This window comes from Egretta garzetta, unplaced genomic scaffold (assembly GCF_000687185.1).
Source record: "Egretta garzetta isolate BGI_Z169 unplaced genomic scaffold, ASM68718v1 scaffold593, whole genome shotgun sequence".
In the NCBI taxonomy this organism is placed as follows: Eukaryota; Metazoa; Chordata; class Aves; order Pelecaniformes; family Ardeidae; genus Egretta; species Egretta garzetta.
Genome location: NW_009259106.1, coordinates 1,042,502 through 1,058,157, shown reverse-complemented (window position 1 = coordinate 1,058,157; position 15,656 = coordinate 1,042,502). Strand labels below are relative to the sequence as shown.

The 15,656-nt window shown below is 36.6% G+C and overlaps 1 protein-coding gene across 10 annotated transcripts in view; it reads left to right on the top strand.

The window, feature by feature from the left end:
• Positions 1 to 15,656, top strand: part of NEK1 (NIMA related kinase 1) — a 51,713-nt gene that overhangs the window by 19,571 nt on the left and 16,486 nt on the right. For 8 of the 10 annotated variants that reach the window (XR_004841518.1, XM_035890879.1, XM_035890878.1 and 5 more), the window contains 7 exons: positions 1,323 to 1,501; positions 1,584 to 1,715; positions 4,968 to 5,070; positions 8,361 to 8,444; positions 11,415 to 11,492; positions 12,553 to 12,648; positions 13,175 to 13,348. Coding sequence is in view for 9 of the 10 variants with exons in the window: in XM_035890879.1 (XP_035746772.1) it covers positions 1,323 to 1,501; positions 1,584 to 1,715; positions 4,968 to 5,070; positions 8,361 to 8,444; positions 11,415 to 11,492; positions 12,553 to 12,648; positions 13,175 to 13,348 (846 nt within the window). In the remaining variant the exon portion in view is untranslated. Of the gene's footprint in view, positions 1 to 1,322; positions 1,502 to 1,583; positions 1,716 to 4,967; positions 5,071 to 7,726; positions 7,811 to 8,360; positions 8,445 to 11,414; positions 11,493 to 12,552; positions 12,649 to 13,174; positions 13,349 to 15,656 lie in introns of all 10 variants that reach the window. The other 2 variants (XM_009635331.2, XM_035890877.1) reach the window with 2 other exon arrangements.

Genomic DNA, 15,656 nt, shown 5'->3' with positions numbered 1-15,656 from the left:
AAGAGGTGGCAAGGGTTTAGCTTTGGGTTTGTGATTCTAGCAGGGGCTGTAACTGTTCTGCAGACTGTTGATGAGCACCTGCTTCATAGCATTTGCCTAGAGATTGATCATACAATTTCTTTACATAATTCTTTTGAAAACTGGGCTCTAATAATGATAGGTGAAACCTTGAATAGTGTCTAAAGCAAGACTTCTCCTTATTTATAGAAACTATAGTCTTGTATAGTAAGTTATTTTTATTCAGACAAACAGCATACCTGCGTATTTACTTGAATGCCTGGATAAATCTTTCAGTTAGTATTTTATCATATGGATTGTAGGGAGCTATTGAGAGGTGTTGAGTATCTGAAAGTCTGAATGTGAGCTGAATTCCACTGTCAAATACAGTCTGTTCAAGAACTTCTAAGTAGGCAGTCTTGAACCTGTCACATCTGCACTCACCTATTTGAATTTATTTAAAATACTTAAGTAAGACTACTCTGGAAGGAACATTGACACTATTATTAAAACAAATTCCATAGATTCACTACCATGGGCTATTTGACTGCTTCCCCCAGGTGTAGAGGGAACATTTTTATGCATGTGCTGACAACCTTAACCTTGTTTTGCCAGTTTCACATTTTCTGCATCCATCCTTGGCTACTACTGTACACAGCTGCTTGCAACATTTTTTTTGAATTATTTTCACATGAAGGTTCTGTAGGAATTCTTTGAGAATGACTGAGATAATTTGCATAGAGCAGTAGCTTGTGGTAGATGTTACCCTGATCTGAGCTTTAGTATGGAAGCATCTCAATTCTGGTGATGAAACCAAATTCTAGGTTGATAAAAACAGGGATTCTCAGATGAATGGCATTAAGTGCAGATTTAGCAACCTTAGAAGTGTGCTTAACTCTTTCCAGCTTCATGAAAAAATGGGTGTTTGGCTGCAAATCACTCATTAGTGCTTCATTTAGTATTGTATCACTTTTAGTGCTAAAACTTTGATTTTTGCCATATAGGAACATACATGTCCAATTGCACTTCAATGGATTTGTTACCAATAACTTCCAAAATGTGCGACAGATGTCTCATGTATAACTAGACTATTATCAGAGGGAGGTAAAATGTGGTGCTATTCTGGAGTGCTAACAGAAAAATGAGTTTTTAATTTATCTGTCTTATAGTTTGTTAAAATAGGGGCATGCTGGGAATAAAACTAGGACCAATTCAGGGTTTTTGCAGAACATATTAATGTTTTTATTCTGCTGAAGAGGTGAAAATTGGGAGGGCTTGTTAAAACCAGTATTTGAGATTTGCACCCTACCCCTTTTGATTTCCAGGCACCGTATTATGGTGGTGGAGGTGGTGTTGGTCCTTTTCCTGTGTCTTCCAGAGGACAATATGAACACTATCATGCTATTTTTGACCAGATGCAACAGCAAAAGGAAAACACTAGAATAGCTGAAGAGAGGGAAGCCAAATTGAGGGTGAAAATACAAGGCCAAGAAGCTGTTGAAAGGTATGGCTACCTTCCTTTAGAAGTTGCATGCAGTCTGCTTTAGATTAATGTAATGAAAGTTACTGTACATATTTATCTACAGAGGAATTCCACCTGGAATACGTCCAGGAGTTCCTAAGGGGCCTGCAGGTCATCACCCTTTACCTGATGCTGGTGCAGTTAGGAAAAAAATGAAAAGATTGAAGGATGTGTCTAAACAAGCCAATGCAAACAGGTTGGACTATGATAATCCATAAATCTGTCCCTACGTGTTAGATTCTTGTTCTGTGTCATGTTTCATTTAGTAGCTGGACATGTCTCAAAACCACTTTTATCCTTTGGTACTGTGCCATCTGTTTGTGTGTTAGTCCCTCGCAGACCACAATTCTTTTAGAACCAATGGAAAATTTGCCTTCCCCAGTAGTGGAAAAAAATTATTACTAACAACTGTAACTAAACTAGATTTCAACGAAAATTCTTGGCAGTTGCAGGTAACATTATAAGCCTCTTCCTTTGTTTTTTTCATAGTTCCACTTTTTGTGTTTTCTGCCAGGATGCATCCTTCTCCTGTTAGCCTAGCATTAGAAGAGTGTCTAGAATGCTCCCAGTATTGTTAGTTCCTGTTTATTCATCAGTGGGAAATTTCTAGGAGCTTTCTTAGTCGAGATGCCAATGCCAGGTGTTATAATGGTGTGCAACTTCTAATTCGGTGATACTCTTTGCAGTTACTATAAACTGAGTATTTTCAATAGAAAAAGATTGTAAACAAGTAAAATTATTTCTCTCTTTCAAGTAGCTTCTTCAAAACTTCTTTGCTTTCCTTCACATCTGTTAATATTGCCCAAAGAACTGTGTCCACTCTTGTAAGCAGTAAATGGGAAAATATCTCTTTTTCTAGAAGTTTAGTATGTGAGTGTTACTAACTTTCCTAGATGGACAAATTTTCTCGTACGTTATTTAAACTTCTGCAGATCCAATGATGTATCCCATGGAGGAAGAAATAAATGGAGTTAATGTAAGGAAAAGGAAGTAGCCAAAGAAAAATTTTTCTTCTTCTAAACTAATTTTATTGTTTTATGTTTTACTAGAATATATTTTGCCTTCATAAATTTTTTTTCTACTTTAAAATTTGCAGCAATAACATAACGTGTTTATCACTTATGTTAGTTTTGCAAACTACAAGGTATATTTAATTTTCTTTATACTAATTTAGGCTGTTGTGAGCTAATTAGGATTCTTCCTGGTACAAGCCAGTACTGGAGGATGTGTTTTTCCAGCTCTTGTAGATGCATATTTCCATCCTCCTCTATTTATTCTCAGTGTTTTGCACAAAGTGCCACAATCCCCAAATCTTGTCTAGATTAGGAAACAGTTTGCCTTGCACATTTGACAATATTAAATGGTACTTGGCTACACATGGGTAAACTGTTTTAAATATGTTAAAATTGAGAGGAACTATAGTAGAGGGCTGCAGATTATGAATAACATGGAGATCATGAAGAAAAACTGATTCAGTATTTCTCAAATACATGAACTTGGAAGCACTCAATGAAAATACTGTGCAGAAGTTTTAGAACAGGTAGAGATTTTTTTTTTCCATTTATAAACTGGATTACCTTTGGCCTTAAATTGAGGTGCTTTTTCTTAGCATTTAAAATGTGGTAAGTATTTTTACTGTATTATCTAGATGCAATTTTATTATCATAGTTAGCCTAGCAGTATTTTTCTCCTGAAGTTTATTCTTTCATCTGGCAGTGAAATATAAAGATAAGTGTTCAGGATGTTTAGCTCAAACAAAGAATTTAAATAATTGCAACTTAAAGATGGGTAATTTACAGTGTATATTAAAGAAGTTGAGAAATCTTCAAGTTGCAATCTTTCTGATTACAACTAATGTAAAGCTAAGTATATTCAACATCAGCATTTTTTTAAAATTGTCTCTTGGACAGAAATGCATCCCAGAAGAAATCTAGTTGAAATGTTTTAGCAAAATGAGTCACTTGGCTTTAGCCTAGGGAAAACCATTTCCATAAAATTTAGCTGAAATAAGTTTTTTGTGTGAATTTGGTTTGAGACAAATAGGTGGTGTTTTGTGGTTTTGGTTGTTTTGTTTTGTTTTTTATCTTCCATTGGGAAACACCTCCTCTCCAACACTCTAAGCTAAATTTCAGCTATATGAGACAGGTTTGGACAGATTTCGCTATCCATAGATTGAGTTAGTATGTAATGAACAGTTACAGTAAAAATCTTGTAGTGAGCCAAATATGCGTATACAAAGACTATCAAGTTTTTGTTTCTTTACCAGTAACACCTGCACATGTCTTGCCTTTTCAGAGAAGCTACAGCATTTTTTTTTATTGTATCAAAGTAGTTTTATCTCAGTCTTCCTCTTAATGAATTGGGGTGGTGAGGAGAGAGAAAAAACAAGATGTGAGGGTGTTTAATCAGTGTGCTATTTATGAATTACTAGCAATAGCTCCTGTATTGCAAAATGATTCTTAATCCTTAACTGTCTCAGCCTGATGGATTATTGTTATCAGCTTATTCCAATTTCTTCCTCTCTTGCTGGACCCCCAATATTCCTCAGTCAAATGAGGCTAGGGGAATCTTGGAAAGGGGATTGCCTCATCATTCTACCATTTGTTAGAATATCTTACAGCATTTCTCAGTGGGTTTTTTTAATGGAAAGCTTCCTCTGAGTCCACTTCCAACCAATTTGTCAGAAACTGGTTCATCTACAAAACAATCAAATGTATGTACTAGGAGATTTGCCAGATGCTCAGTTATGGTAACTTGAACATAGCCTTCTTGTCTACCCAAGCAGGTCCCTGACCTGGGGTGGAATGTGAAAAAAAAAAAATTCTTGTTCTGGCTAATTTCAAGGTAGGAAAATTCCTTTACATTCCCTTTAAAAACAAACAAAAAGATCCCCGCAAGATCCCTGAAAAGGAGTTGCCAGAACACTCTAAGAATACTAGCACCGTACTAATTATCTAAGTGGTAGAAGCTTTTACTCCAAACATAGGTCAGTCTTGAAAGACTGTTGCAGTACTGATCTTAATGACTGGTTCATGGGATGAGTTCTTGCTCATTTCAGAAGGGAAACCTTGAAGCAGTTGTCTTTTTTACAAATGACAACAATAATGAAACAAGCAGAGACATTTTCAGAAACTGGTGCACTAAGATTGTGTTTTGACATTAATTTTTTGTTTTGATGACCAGGATCTGGAAGGACAACATGGTGTTTTGTTGGGGTTTTGGTGTTGTTTTGTTTTTTTAAATATTCTTTTAACTTAGTTGAGCCTTTTTTCCTCCTTTTTGTGGAAGTCTGACTTGTATTGTGGCTGATGAAAGGCATTTTTTGAAGATGCCTTACTCATAGAAAGTTACTTTTTTTGAGTGTGTCCTAGGTAGTATGAATGCGGGGGTGTCTTTTGAGTGTCATATTTCAGAGCCTTTCATCTTGCTATGTGTTGCAATTATTCAGGCAAAAAGGATGGATAGCTGCAGATAGAGCAAAGCAAGTAGAAGAATTTTGGCAACGAAAGAGAGAAGCCATGGAAAACAAAGCTCGAGCTGAGGGACACATGGTATGGAATCTGGTCTTCCTATGTATATTACTGTTTCAGCATGCTTTATGAATCTTTGAAGTAGACAGCATCATTGAAATGCTGGCTAAGTATTTTCCTTAAGTATTAAAAAAAAAAAAAAAACAGGAGGTAGGTTTTTGCATTTTGTTATTGATTTTATTAAAATATAACAGAATTGTGCAATACATCTCTCATGACTGTAAATTTATTAACAAAGGAAAATACCTTTTTCGCGTGTGTCTAACTTGATATTGTGAATTTTAGAACATTTATTTATCTTTTTTTGTGTTCATAGCTTTAAAGTTTTGGTTATAATTAAACTTTTTGTATTATTCAGTAGCTTGAACCTAAAATGAAGTTTGATTAAACTGATACAGCTAATTATCAGGTACAGTAGTGTGTTTTATGAAAACACATTCTGCTTATTGAGAAGGTATTATACAGACATTCATCTTTGTCAAGGTTGATGTGTCTAAAACCTTTACCCTTTCGAGATTAACTAGTGGACAATGTCACAAAAGGTTCTTTGTTCTTTATGCTTGCAGTTCTAAATTCAGTATTCTTTTAGGAAGTTGGTTTTGCATTAAAAATGTCTTGGAAATGACTCATTTGTACTAGGACTTTGTGTGGTTGAACTATGCGTCTTCATAATGTGGAGAGTTTTGCTTTTTGAGTCCTCCGCACTGTTCATATACAGCCACGTCACAATATCACTGTCAGCTGCTGAAATTAAACTGACTGTGCTGGCATTGCAGTGAGATGAGCCCAACTGCACCTTTATAGAAGCATCTCCTGAGTTATATCTGAATATCAGATCATGATTTATAGCCACGTCTTTGTCTCAGGGATCATTTAACTTACAATAAGCAATTCTTAGATACTTTGATTCACTGCTTTGGTGGTGAAGTATCCTTAGATTAGTATATATGTCTTAAAGCATGAGTCTTCCACTTTAAAACTATCATTATAGTTTTTAAAACCTCCAAGACCAGTAAATAATTTTGAAAAAATGAACAATTCTTAAGACTGCTGCTTCTTAGACAAATTCTTAGTAGTACCTGCTTCCATTTTGATCTTGACTTTGTTGACATTAATAGAAGTGTATGAGCTCAATTAATGCAAGATACCCAGGTGTTCAGGTTAATGCTTCTCAGGTTTATCTAATGTATTCAACTGAGCCCAGATGTTTTATTCTTAACAGGCAGCCATAGTAAAACAGTGAGGTTACTGAACAGTTGTAAAAGTAACTTCTAACTCAAAGCTGGGGTTCTAAATTCATGTACTATCATTTGCCATTGATAGAAGTTCTCAGCAGCTTCCTTCTATTTGTGCAGGAAAATAATTTGATTAGCTGGCAGTAATTCTCATATAGGGATGGGACTATTGTTCAGATCATGATGATCTGAGAGAAGAAGTCAGTAGGAATGATCAACTAATATTCAGTGTTCTGTTGTATAAAGATTTGTAAGTCAAATGACTCGCACTGATTTACCCAGCTTCTGTTAAATATAGTTGCTATCAATTTTAATTTTGAACTGTCAGTCCAAAGTTCGACTCGGTAGTTGATTTGATGATACTATCAGTCATCTCTTCTTTAAGACAGCTGCTGGCCTAATTTGCGGCTTCACTGTAGCTGTGTGGCACTGCAAAATGTTGAGTCCTGGTCTTTGAAAATTTTAATGCAGGCAGGTGAATAAAAGTTAACAATCTACAGAAGGAAAATCAGTTCTCAAAAATCCTGTTTCCAGTTTCTTTCTTGTTTAAGAGCAGTCATATAAATCTCCATCATCTAAATCTCCTTATCAATAACTTAACTGGAATATTTGCTTACTGATGGTTCTCCATGCTCAAGCCTGAGAAAGCTAAAGCCCTGGTATTGTATAAGGCAGAGCATCCATGCAACTATCACATGTATGCTTACTGTCTTTATTGTATGATGAGTTAACTAATTAAGATATTTTTAACCCATTCAGCAGAGGGTTATGGTATATCATGAACAAAATTATATAAATATTTTGGATTTTAATCCAAGGAAGTAACCTGGAGTTAAATGATTCTTTTACTGTTTCGTATTGGACTTCCTTAAAGGTTGAAATCCTTTTGATGACAGTTAGGACACTAACCAAGACTATACACTGTGAATGCATATGTATTAGGCATTGAACACAGCTTGTTAGATGTAATGTTTATATTTAAGTATTTTATTAGGTTTTGGGGTTCGCTACTTGTGTTTTTAAAAATGTCATCATTGTGGAAAGAGCTTAATCTAAGAACATATAAAGATTCCACTTGCATTTTAGACTTGGCTCAACAATGGCAGAAATGCCAACTCTGTGCCACAATTTTTATATTATCTAGATGTAGAAAAACTCATGTCCGGCAGAATTTAGACTTTCTAACATAACAGGAGAAGATCAGAATTGCAGGGAGAAGGCAACTGTATTCTTAAAGCTCTAGTCTCTCTCTTTGGCTACTCAAGATTTTTAGTTAATACTTTCATACGTTTTGTATAAGTGAAAAGGAGTTATCTGTTAACTTCAGAACAACTGCAGATCATTGATGGATTTGGTTTCTTATAAGTGAACAGTTATTGGATAAAGCAGATAATTTTACTGCCCCAGCCACCTTAAATTTGATACCATTAAATGGCAAACAGGGTACTCTGCAAAACATGGCAGATATCTATGGAGGCAGGTCCATTTCTGCAAGAGGAAGGAAATCCAGAAACAAGGAGGAAGAGGTATGATTGCCGCATGTTTGCCACTTTACTCATCACACAAATAGCACTATTTTGACCTTGACTGTGCCTTGTGTCCCTGCATGGTTCATCTCTGTAACAAAAGCAAAGGACTTTATAAATTCCTAGGAAATAATTTACTTTATAAAGTTCTAGAGTTCGTTCATGTGTCTTTGGTTTTTCCTTTAAATAATTAAAATAATAGTTGTCTATATCAGTCTTGTCTCAGAGAGGTTCTTGAATGTGTATATATATATATAGCTATGACTCTGTATTCTGTTGTGATAAATATAACCATTGTTAGCATTCAGTGATATAAAATGTAATGATAGCTTAATATTGTGAAATATATGTTCCAATTTTCTTTATTTTCATTAGATGAGAGTTTTTCTGGAGATTAGTAAATGCCAATATGGTGATAGTAATAGCATGGGATTTTTTTTTTTCACCCATCTTATTTTTTTTTTTTTGTGGAATCTTATTGTATTTTAAGTTAAACATACTGGAGGGCAGTTTCAGTATAACTGAAACTTATTTCCTTTCTTTGCCTTAGGAATATTTGGCAAGATTAAGACAGATCCGGCTACAAAACTTTAATGAACGTCAACAGATTAGAGCAAAACTTCGTGGAGAGAAGGTTGGTTTGAAAAATAATTTAAATACTTACGGAAGTTGGCTGTGGGATGTATTCTTTTATCCCTGCAGGAAGACTTTTCTCATAGGCAGTTTTATATATAGACATGTATTTTCGACATATAATTCTGTTCCACAGGTAGTGTACTTCCATCTCTTCTTCCAGAATATGCAAAATCTATTTGCTATTTCAGTGCTGGGGGTGCAGCTTCAGTGCCTTGTAAACTAACAGTGTTTTGAAAACAAGACAACATAAGGTTACATCTGAATTCCGCACATAAATTTCTCATCAAGCACTAGCACATTTGTATTTATTTGCTTTTAGTTACAGGAACTTCTTCAGAATTCACTTTTTGATAATACTCTAACAGAATGAATATGAAGCGATTCTTCTAATACATTCTGTAGGTGTGTATTAAAGTTGGAAATTCCTAGCATGAGCTCAAATTAATACTTTTTTCAAACATTGCTTTTCCAAAATATGTTCATAATACAACAAACACAAAATATGATGTTCGTAAAGTAGGTTCAGAGTGAACACTTCTTAAGGTGTCAAATGAATAATCTGAGGCACCCCTGAAAGCAATCCATTTACTTGTTTAAACAAATGTTTAATTTGAGAGGCAATCTATGTAGTAAATATGGTCTAGAGTTTGTGCCCATCTTTTCATTAACCCACTGTACTCCTGTCTGTTCTTCCCCTTCCTGTCCATTGTCTTAATAGAGTGTTTGGGTCTTCTCAAGTGGTTACCTGCTTATTTATTCACACTGTACTTTGTGATTTAAAACAAGAGATATATTCACCCCTCCTGCTTTAAGCACCCATATTAAGTGCTTTCATGCATCTTACTTATAGTGAGTGGGCATAGAAGGCAAGAGCATGCCCAACACCACTTAGTTTCTTTCGATCACCATCCCAGCTAAACAGAGTTCCACATTGCTGTAGGTTTGGTGGGGGGGTTAATTCTAAAGTATTCTATTTTTTCCCTCTATTAGTGACGACTTCTGAATTGTTTTCTTTATATTTTTTACCTTGACTGCATCTCACTGGTGAGATGCAGGAGAGCCAAATTCAATCCCTTGATTGAGTTACAAAACTTCTTCAGGACATTAAAGAGGAACACATGCCCTTTTAAATCTAGAATGAATGATCCAGAGCATGTTATGTATGTTTCTACCCGAGGAGACTATGCAGACTTTATAAGATGTGCTAGTGGCTGCTAAGTCTGGCATGGGACTTATATAGGCCGTTCTCCTAAGTTTGTCTTAAGGAGCAAGAGGGAAATCAAGGTCTTGTGAGTCTATGAAGTTACTGTAGAGGCTGGTCAGTGAAGTTTATCACTAGTGCTGGCTCACATAAAATGCAAAGCTGATGCACCATAAGCACATGCTGTCTTAATTGTATTTGGTGCTAGTTTCAGTCATAACTGCCGCCTCTGCTGTTTTGGACAAGCTTCAGAACTGCTGCAGTGGAACTAGTCACCTTCATACACAGTCCTATGAAATCTTACTGCGGCTCATGAGTACCCTTAGAATACTGACAGCAGTGCTAAAATGTTACCAGTATAGAGCTGTTGCTGTACTGAGCTGTTCCTTTTGGTTTTTTTCACTGAGTAGCTGCAACACTTTCGCTCGAAATTAGGAATGCTTGCACTCTCCTTGCAGTATGGTTAACTGCAGAAGTAAAGGTACTCTGCAGAAACCTTTTCTCTGCAGGCCAAGGCTGCTTGTGCTACTAAAGCCAAACAGAAGTACTGTCACTGTGACCATTACATTAATTCTCTTTTTGGGTTATTAGGTATATTGGGAACCTAACTTCCTTTCCCAGTGGCTGTACCTTACCTGGAGTAGTGTTCTATGGTATGCCAGCTACAAAGGAACAGAGAATATATTAATATCTTTCCCGGAAGTAGGCCTAAACTAATTTTCAGAATTCAGAGACCAAGTTTAAGAGGGCTTTTTTTCCTGATGACCTGCGGATGCAAACTTCAGCATGGAGTATCACTTCTAGAGGAACACCATCTCAGACCAAATCTTGTCATAGATATGTTTGTTCCCCTATTTTGATTAACAGTTTTATATCTGTCACTACTGCATAGTATCCTATTTTATATACAATAGATAAATATATTAATTTCTTTGCCTATGAAGAGTGCCAAATCATTTTTCTGAAGTTTTTCTATCTCCAGTGTTCTTTCCAGTCATCTTTTTTTCCTGTTAGCTGACTGAAGGCAAGGTGGCCATGGCCTTATTTTTTTTAATTTTCACTTAAAAATTTACCTAAATTCTTGCTTGTGTTTTGCCAAATTATTTCTCATAATACTCTTTTTCTTACACTGCAAGAAGCCTACTAAAGAGACCTTCTAAATAGTTTATTTTAAATAAAAGGTCTGCACAAGTTGGTCATGAATAATAAAAAGCTGCTGTCAGAACTTTTTTTTGCGTAACTCTGCCAGTCTGTTCTGTAAATAAGAATATGCAGAGGCTGTGGAAAGAAGAGAGATTGAAAACACAGATTTCAGAGGTAGACCTTATATATTCTTACTTGTTACCATTTTACCCCTCACCCACTCCATCTTCCTTGGAGCACATACAGTGGAAGAAACTGGAATTCCAGCACTTCAAACCTTTCTTGTATACCTCACCTGCAGAGCATGCAACAGTGATGAGGGGTGGCAGGTGAAAGCCCAGCATCATTAGGTCACTTCCCTTGTAACAGTAGGCACATTACTTTCTTTCTGGCTTGTAAAAGCTTTATATCTTTTAAAACCAAAAAACCCCCACAAAACTACACAAAACCCCCTACAAATCTCAAAGACTAAGTTCTGTCCAAGTAGACATTACATTTGAGTGAGGAGTTACCTAGTGAAATTATGACCCGTGATAGTCAATCTAAATGATCCAAGTAGTCACTTGCATCACTCAGCTTTTAAATACATGAATTAAGAGTCCTGAAAGAATTATTACTTTGCAGAATGAAGCTGCCAGTTCTGATGGACAAGAATCAAGTGAGGAAGCAGAACTGAAACGCAAAAAGATAGAAGCACAGAAGGTAACTGTGGGGAGGGAGGAGATGGACCTCACTGTTTTCAGATTTGTTTCATATGTCATGAAGTTTCTTACATTTCATTTTGGTATCAAAGTTCTGTTCATATATCCACTACAAGAGGTTTATATTTTAACTGCGTTGAGGTAATAACTCTGTTCAACTGTTGCATATCAGTAATTTCAAAATATGTTGTGACATAGCACAGCAAGTCAAGGATTTTTCACATCCTTGCCTTTGAGTTTATCTACATTAGCTTTAGTCCTAAAGGCAATTTGGTATAACTAAAATAGTGTTTTGGTACTGAAAGGGAAAGGAAGCTGTACCTTAAATAACAACAACTTTATTTTAGTTAATAAAGGAAGGCAAAACTGCTTACATGTGCTGACATGGGTTACATGTGGCTTGGAAGGCGAGCGAGTTACCCCTGTGATGATGTACATTTAAAGCAAATGTTTTTCACAGAAATCCAGTGTTTGATTGGAATTTTATTCTGTGTGGTGTTCTTTTATCAATAACTATCTCTACCGTAAAATACATAGCAAGTACCACTCTTATCTATTCCATGTTATTTTCTTCTACATAACTGAAATGTAAAGAGCAATGTAAAAACAAGCTAACCTTATGCCTAACCTTAAAACTAGAGGTGAAACAGTAACTGAAGCTTTTTATGTTTATGTTGAGTAAGTTTGTAGAAGTTTAAAATATTAAATACTTAATATTTTGTGATTAATGCATTTGGCTTCAAAACTAATTTTAAATAGAGATTCTAATTTTACATTACTCTGTTTAAGATTACTATGCACACTACAAATATAACAGTGCAAATTGAGAACTGTAATTCAATTTTGAGGAGTTGCCATTATTTTCAACATAGAAGTTCAGTTGTTATACTCGTGTGGTGATTTTGATTGTCAGTGGAGTCCTCCCTTCACAGTCTATACAGTAATAAGTCAGAGAAAAGGAAGGTGAAGTAATCCAAGAATGCTTCTTTTTAAAATGATGCATGGAATGGCGTACTAATGCTTTTTATGATTTTAAGTTGGTCTTTGTTTGTTTACTGTAGGCCCAAGCAAATGCTCGAGCTGCAGTTCTGAAAGAACAGCTAGAGCGAAAGAGAAAGGAAGCATATGAAAGAGAGAAAAGAGCCTGGGAAGAACATGTAAGAAACTGAATCTGTAACACACAGTTAAAGTATGTAGTGCCGTATCTTTGTATAATTAAAATCTTGTAATGTGATTTTTCAAGCTTATCTAAGTAGTTTGTCTTCTGAAACTGAGGAGAGCATCTGTCAGTCAGAATTCCCTCATTAGAAACCTAATCTTAGGTATACTTGAAGAGTTTGATTCAAGAATTTAAGAACATCAAACCGAAGAATCATTAGGATCACCCTAAGTATTTTATTAATGATCTGTAACTTACCAAAGTGTACTTGATCTTCTTTTGCTTCTATGTGCAGTGGAGTGACAAGTCCAACTAGTAATGTATCGCTACGAAAAATATGGTGTGAAGCTGATAAACTGGAAATAGTTCACATGTACAGTTGGCAGTTGTCTTTTGTATGAAAATGTGTGGCATTATTGTCCTTTTCTAAGGTTTACATGAGCCTGTTTGATAATACTGTGTTTAATGTGCAAAGTCTTGAAGTTAATTTGTTGATTTAAATTTGTTTAATTGAATCTATACAGCTGATAGCGAAAGGAGTAAAGAATACTAATGTGCCTTTTCATGTGGGAGCTACAGAACAGAGCCCTGTGCATGGACTACAAGAGCTTGGAGCAGCTCCTCCTAAGCCACAAACTCCAGTGAAGCCTGGTACACCAGTCATCTCCATGACTTCTGCTTTGAAGGAAGTGGGTGTGGTAGGTACTTTTGCTAAGAGGGTAAAATAAATGGGGGGGGGGAACTGATTTGGAAAAGAATTTTTAGAAGAATGTGTAGATTAGATAGAAAAAAAAAATCATTAAGGATACTTGTTGCTTCTAATTAGGGAAAAAAAAGTAAAAAGAAACCAAAACTTGGAAGCTGTTGAAATACATCTGTGCACTGAAACTCAATTAGTTTTGAACAAAGTGGCTTCTTTATTATGAACCCTAGGCTGCAATTTCAGTTTTGATCAAGGCAGTCATGATTAGTGGAAGAGTACATCAACTAACCAGCATTTCTGTCAGCCTCTTGAAGAGGGGAGTTAATGAGTTTTTAACCTGGTGGAAGTGAGAAAATAAATTTAGAATGATAGTACTGTTTTATATTAATTCTTGTTTTCAGTGAGTTTGAAAGTATGTGCTGATTATAACAGGGACTATGAAGTTTTAAGAGACTTGAACCTGATAGTGGTATCTCTTCTTGCTGTCTAAAACAGCAGACAGTTCACAATTTCTGTTTTCTGTGATCCTGGGTCCTGATATTGTAAATTCTTACACTTTTACCTCGACTACCACCATTTGATTTAAGTAACAATTGTGAAGCTGAGCATACAAGTGAACGTTTGTACAATTTGAATTTTTAACACAATCTGTGTTAATTTGAATGCTAACTTAAGGGTTCTTACATAAGCTATTTGTAGATTTCAGTGGCTATTTGTAGATTTCAGTGTAGTGTGGGATTATATACTGTATACATCTCTGAAGGCTATGACTATGGGAATATAGTGAAACTTAGTGCTAAATAGTGAATATAAAATGTAAGATGTCACTGACAGCTGGAAAAATGAACAAATCCTGTTTTGACAAATACTAAAATCATTGCACATTTTTCCCATGTGGATAGTTTGTCCTACAGCAATGCAAGATGGTGACTATATTGACTAAAAATTAGCACACAGTCCAATTGGAGAAGACAAGCCTGTACACAAAGATTATAAATTCTACATTTTTGTCTTTGAATTTTAGCTGGTTTATTTTACATATTTACTGTTTTACAATTTTGAAGTGTAAATATGCTTTCTAAATGAAGCTCATATTGATTGCTTCTGGAAGCCTGGTAGGTCTTATGCGGTAGTTGAAATCTCATTGCTCCCGTAATTGAGGCAGATGAAGAACAATGCAGAACGTCTCCCTGAAAAATGCACCACATAATGGAATATTTGCCTTAGTTTGGTATAATTGTGCATCTGCGTAGTCTCAATTGAATTAATCTGAGCAGGCTTTCTGATATGTGTTCAGATATCAAGGAACTATTGTTTTCATATTCTTTACTGACTTGGCATTATATATGCTGTAATGACTAAAGTTGTCTCTTCTCCCTTTAGCTTTTCATTACAGGTGCTCCTTGACTCTGCCCTTGCCACTTTTTTGTTCTCGTACAGAATTACTCATTTGTAGCATTGGAATTTGGTGGCATTTTGCTTTAGAGGTCATATTTAGCTTTATCTCTTGTGGTAGTTTGACCCTGGCTGGACGCCAGGGGCCCACCAAAGCCGCTCTATCTCTCCCCTCTAACCGGACAGAGGAGAGAAAAGTAAATCAAAAGGCTCATGGGTTGAGATAAGGACAGGGAGAGATCATTTTATCAGTTACCATCATGGGCAAAACAGACTCAGCTTGAAAATAATTTATTATCAATCAAAATCAGAGAAGGAGAGGAGAAAAACTGCTAGATCTTAAAAACCTTCCCCCCACCCCTCCCTTCTTTTTTGGGCTCAACTTCATTCCCAGCTTCTCTACCTACTCCCCCCAGCGGCACAGGGGGACGGGAATGGGGGTTGAGGTCAGTTCATCACACGTTGTCTCTGCCACCGCTTCTTCCTAGGGAGAGGACTTTTCCCCTGCTCCAACGTGGGGTCCCTCTCACGGGAGACAGTCCTCCACGAACTTCTCTAACATGAGTCCTTCCCACGGGCTACAGTTCTTCACGAACTGCTCCAGCATGGGTCCATAACTTCCATGGGGTGCAGTCCCTCAGGAGCAGACTGCTCCAGCGTTGGGTCCCCTGCGGGGTCACAAGTTCTGCTGGCAAACCTGCTTCGGCATGGGCTCCTCCTCCCACGGGTCTGCAAAGTATTGCCAGGAACCTGATCTGGCGCAGGCTTCCCATGGGGTCACAGCCTCCTTTGGGCATCCACCCGCTCCGGCGTGGGGTCCTCCACAGGCTACTGATGGATATCTGCTCCACCGTGGACCTCCACGGGCTGCAGGGGGACAGCCTGTCCCCACCAGGTCTTTCCTCCGG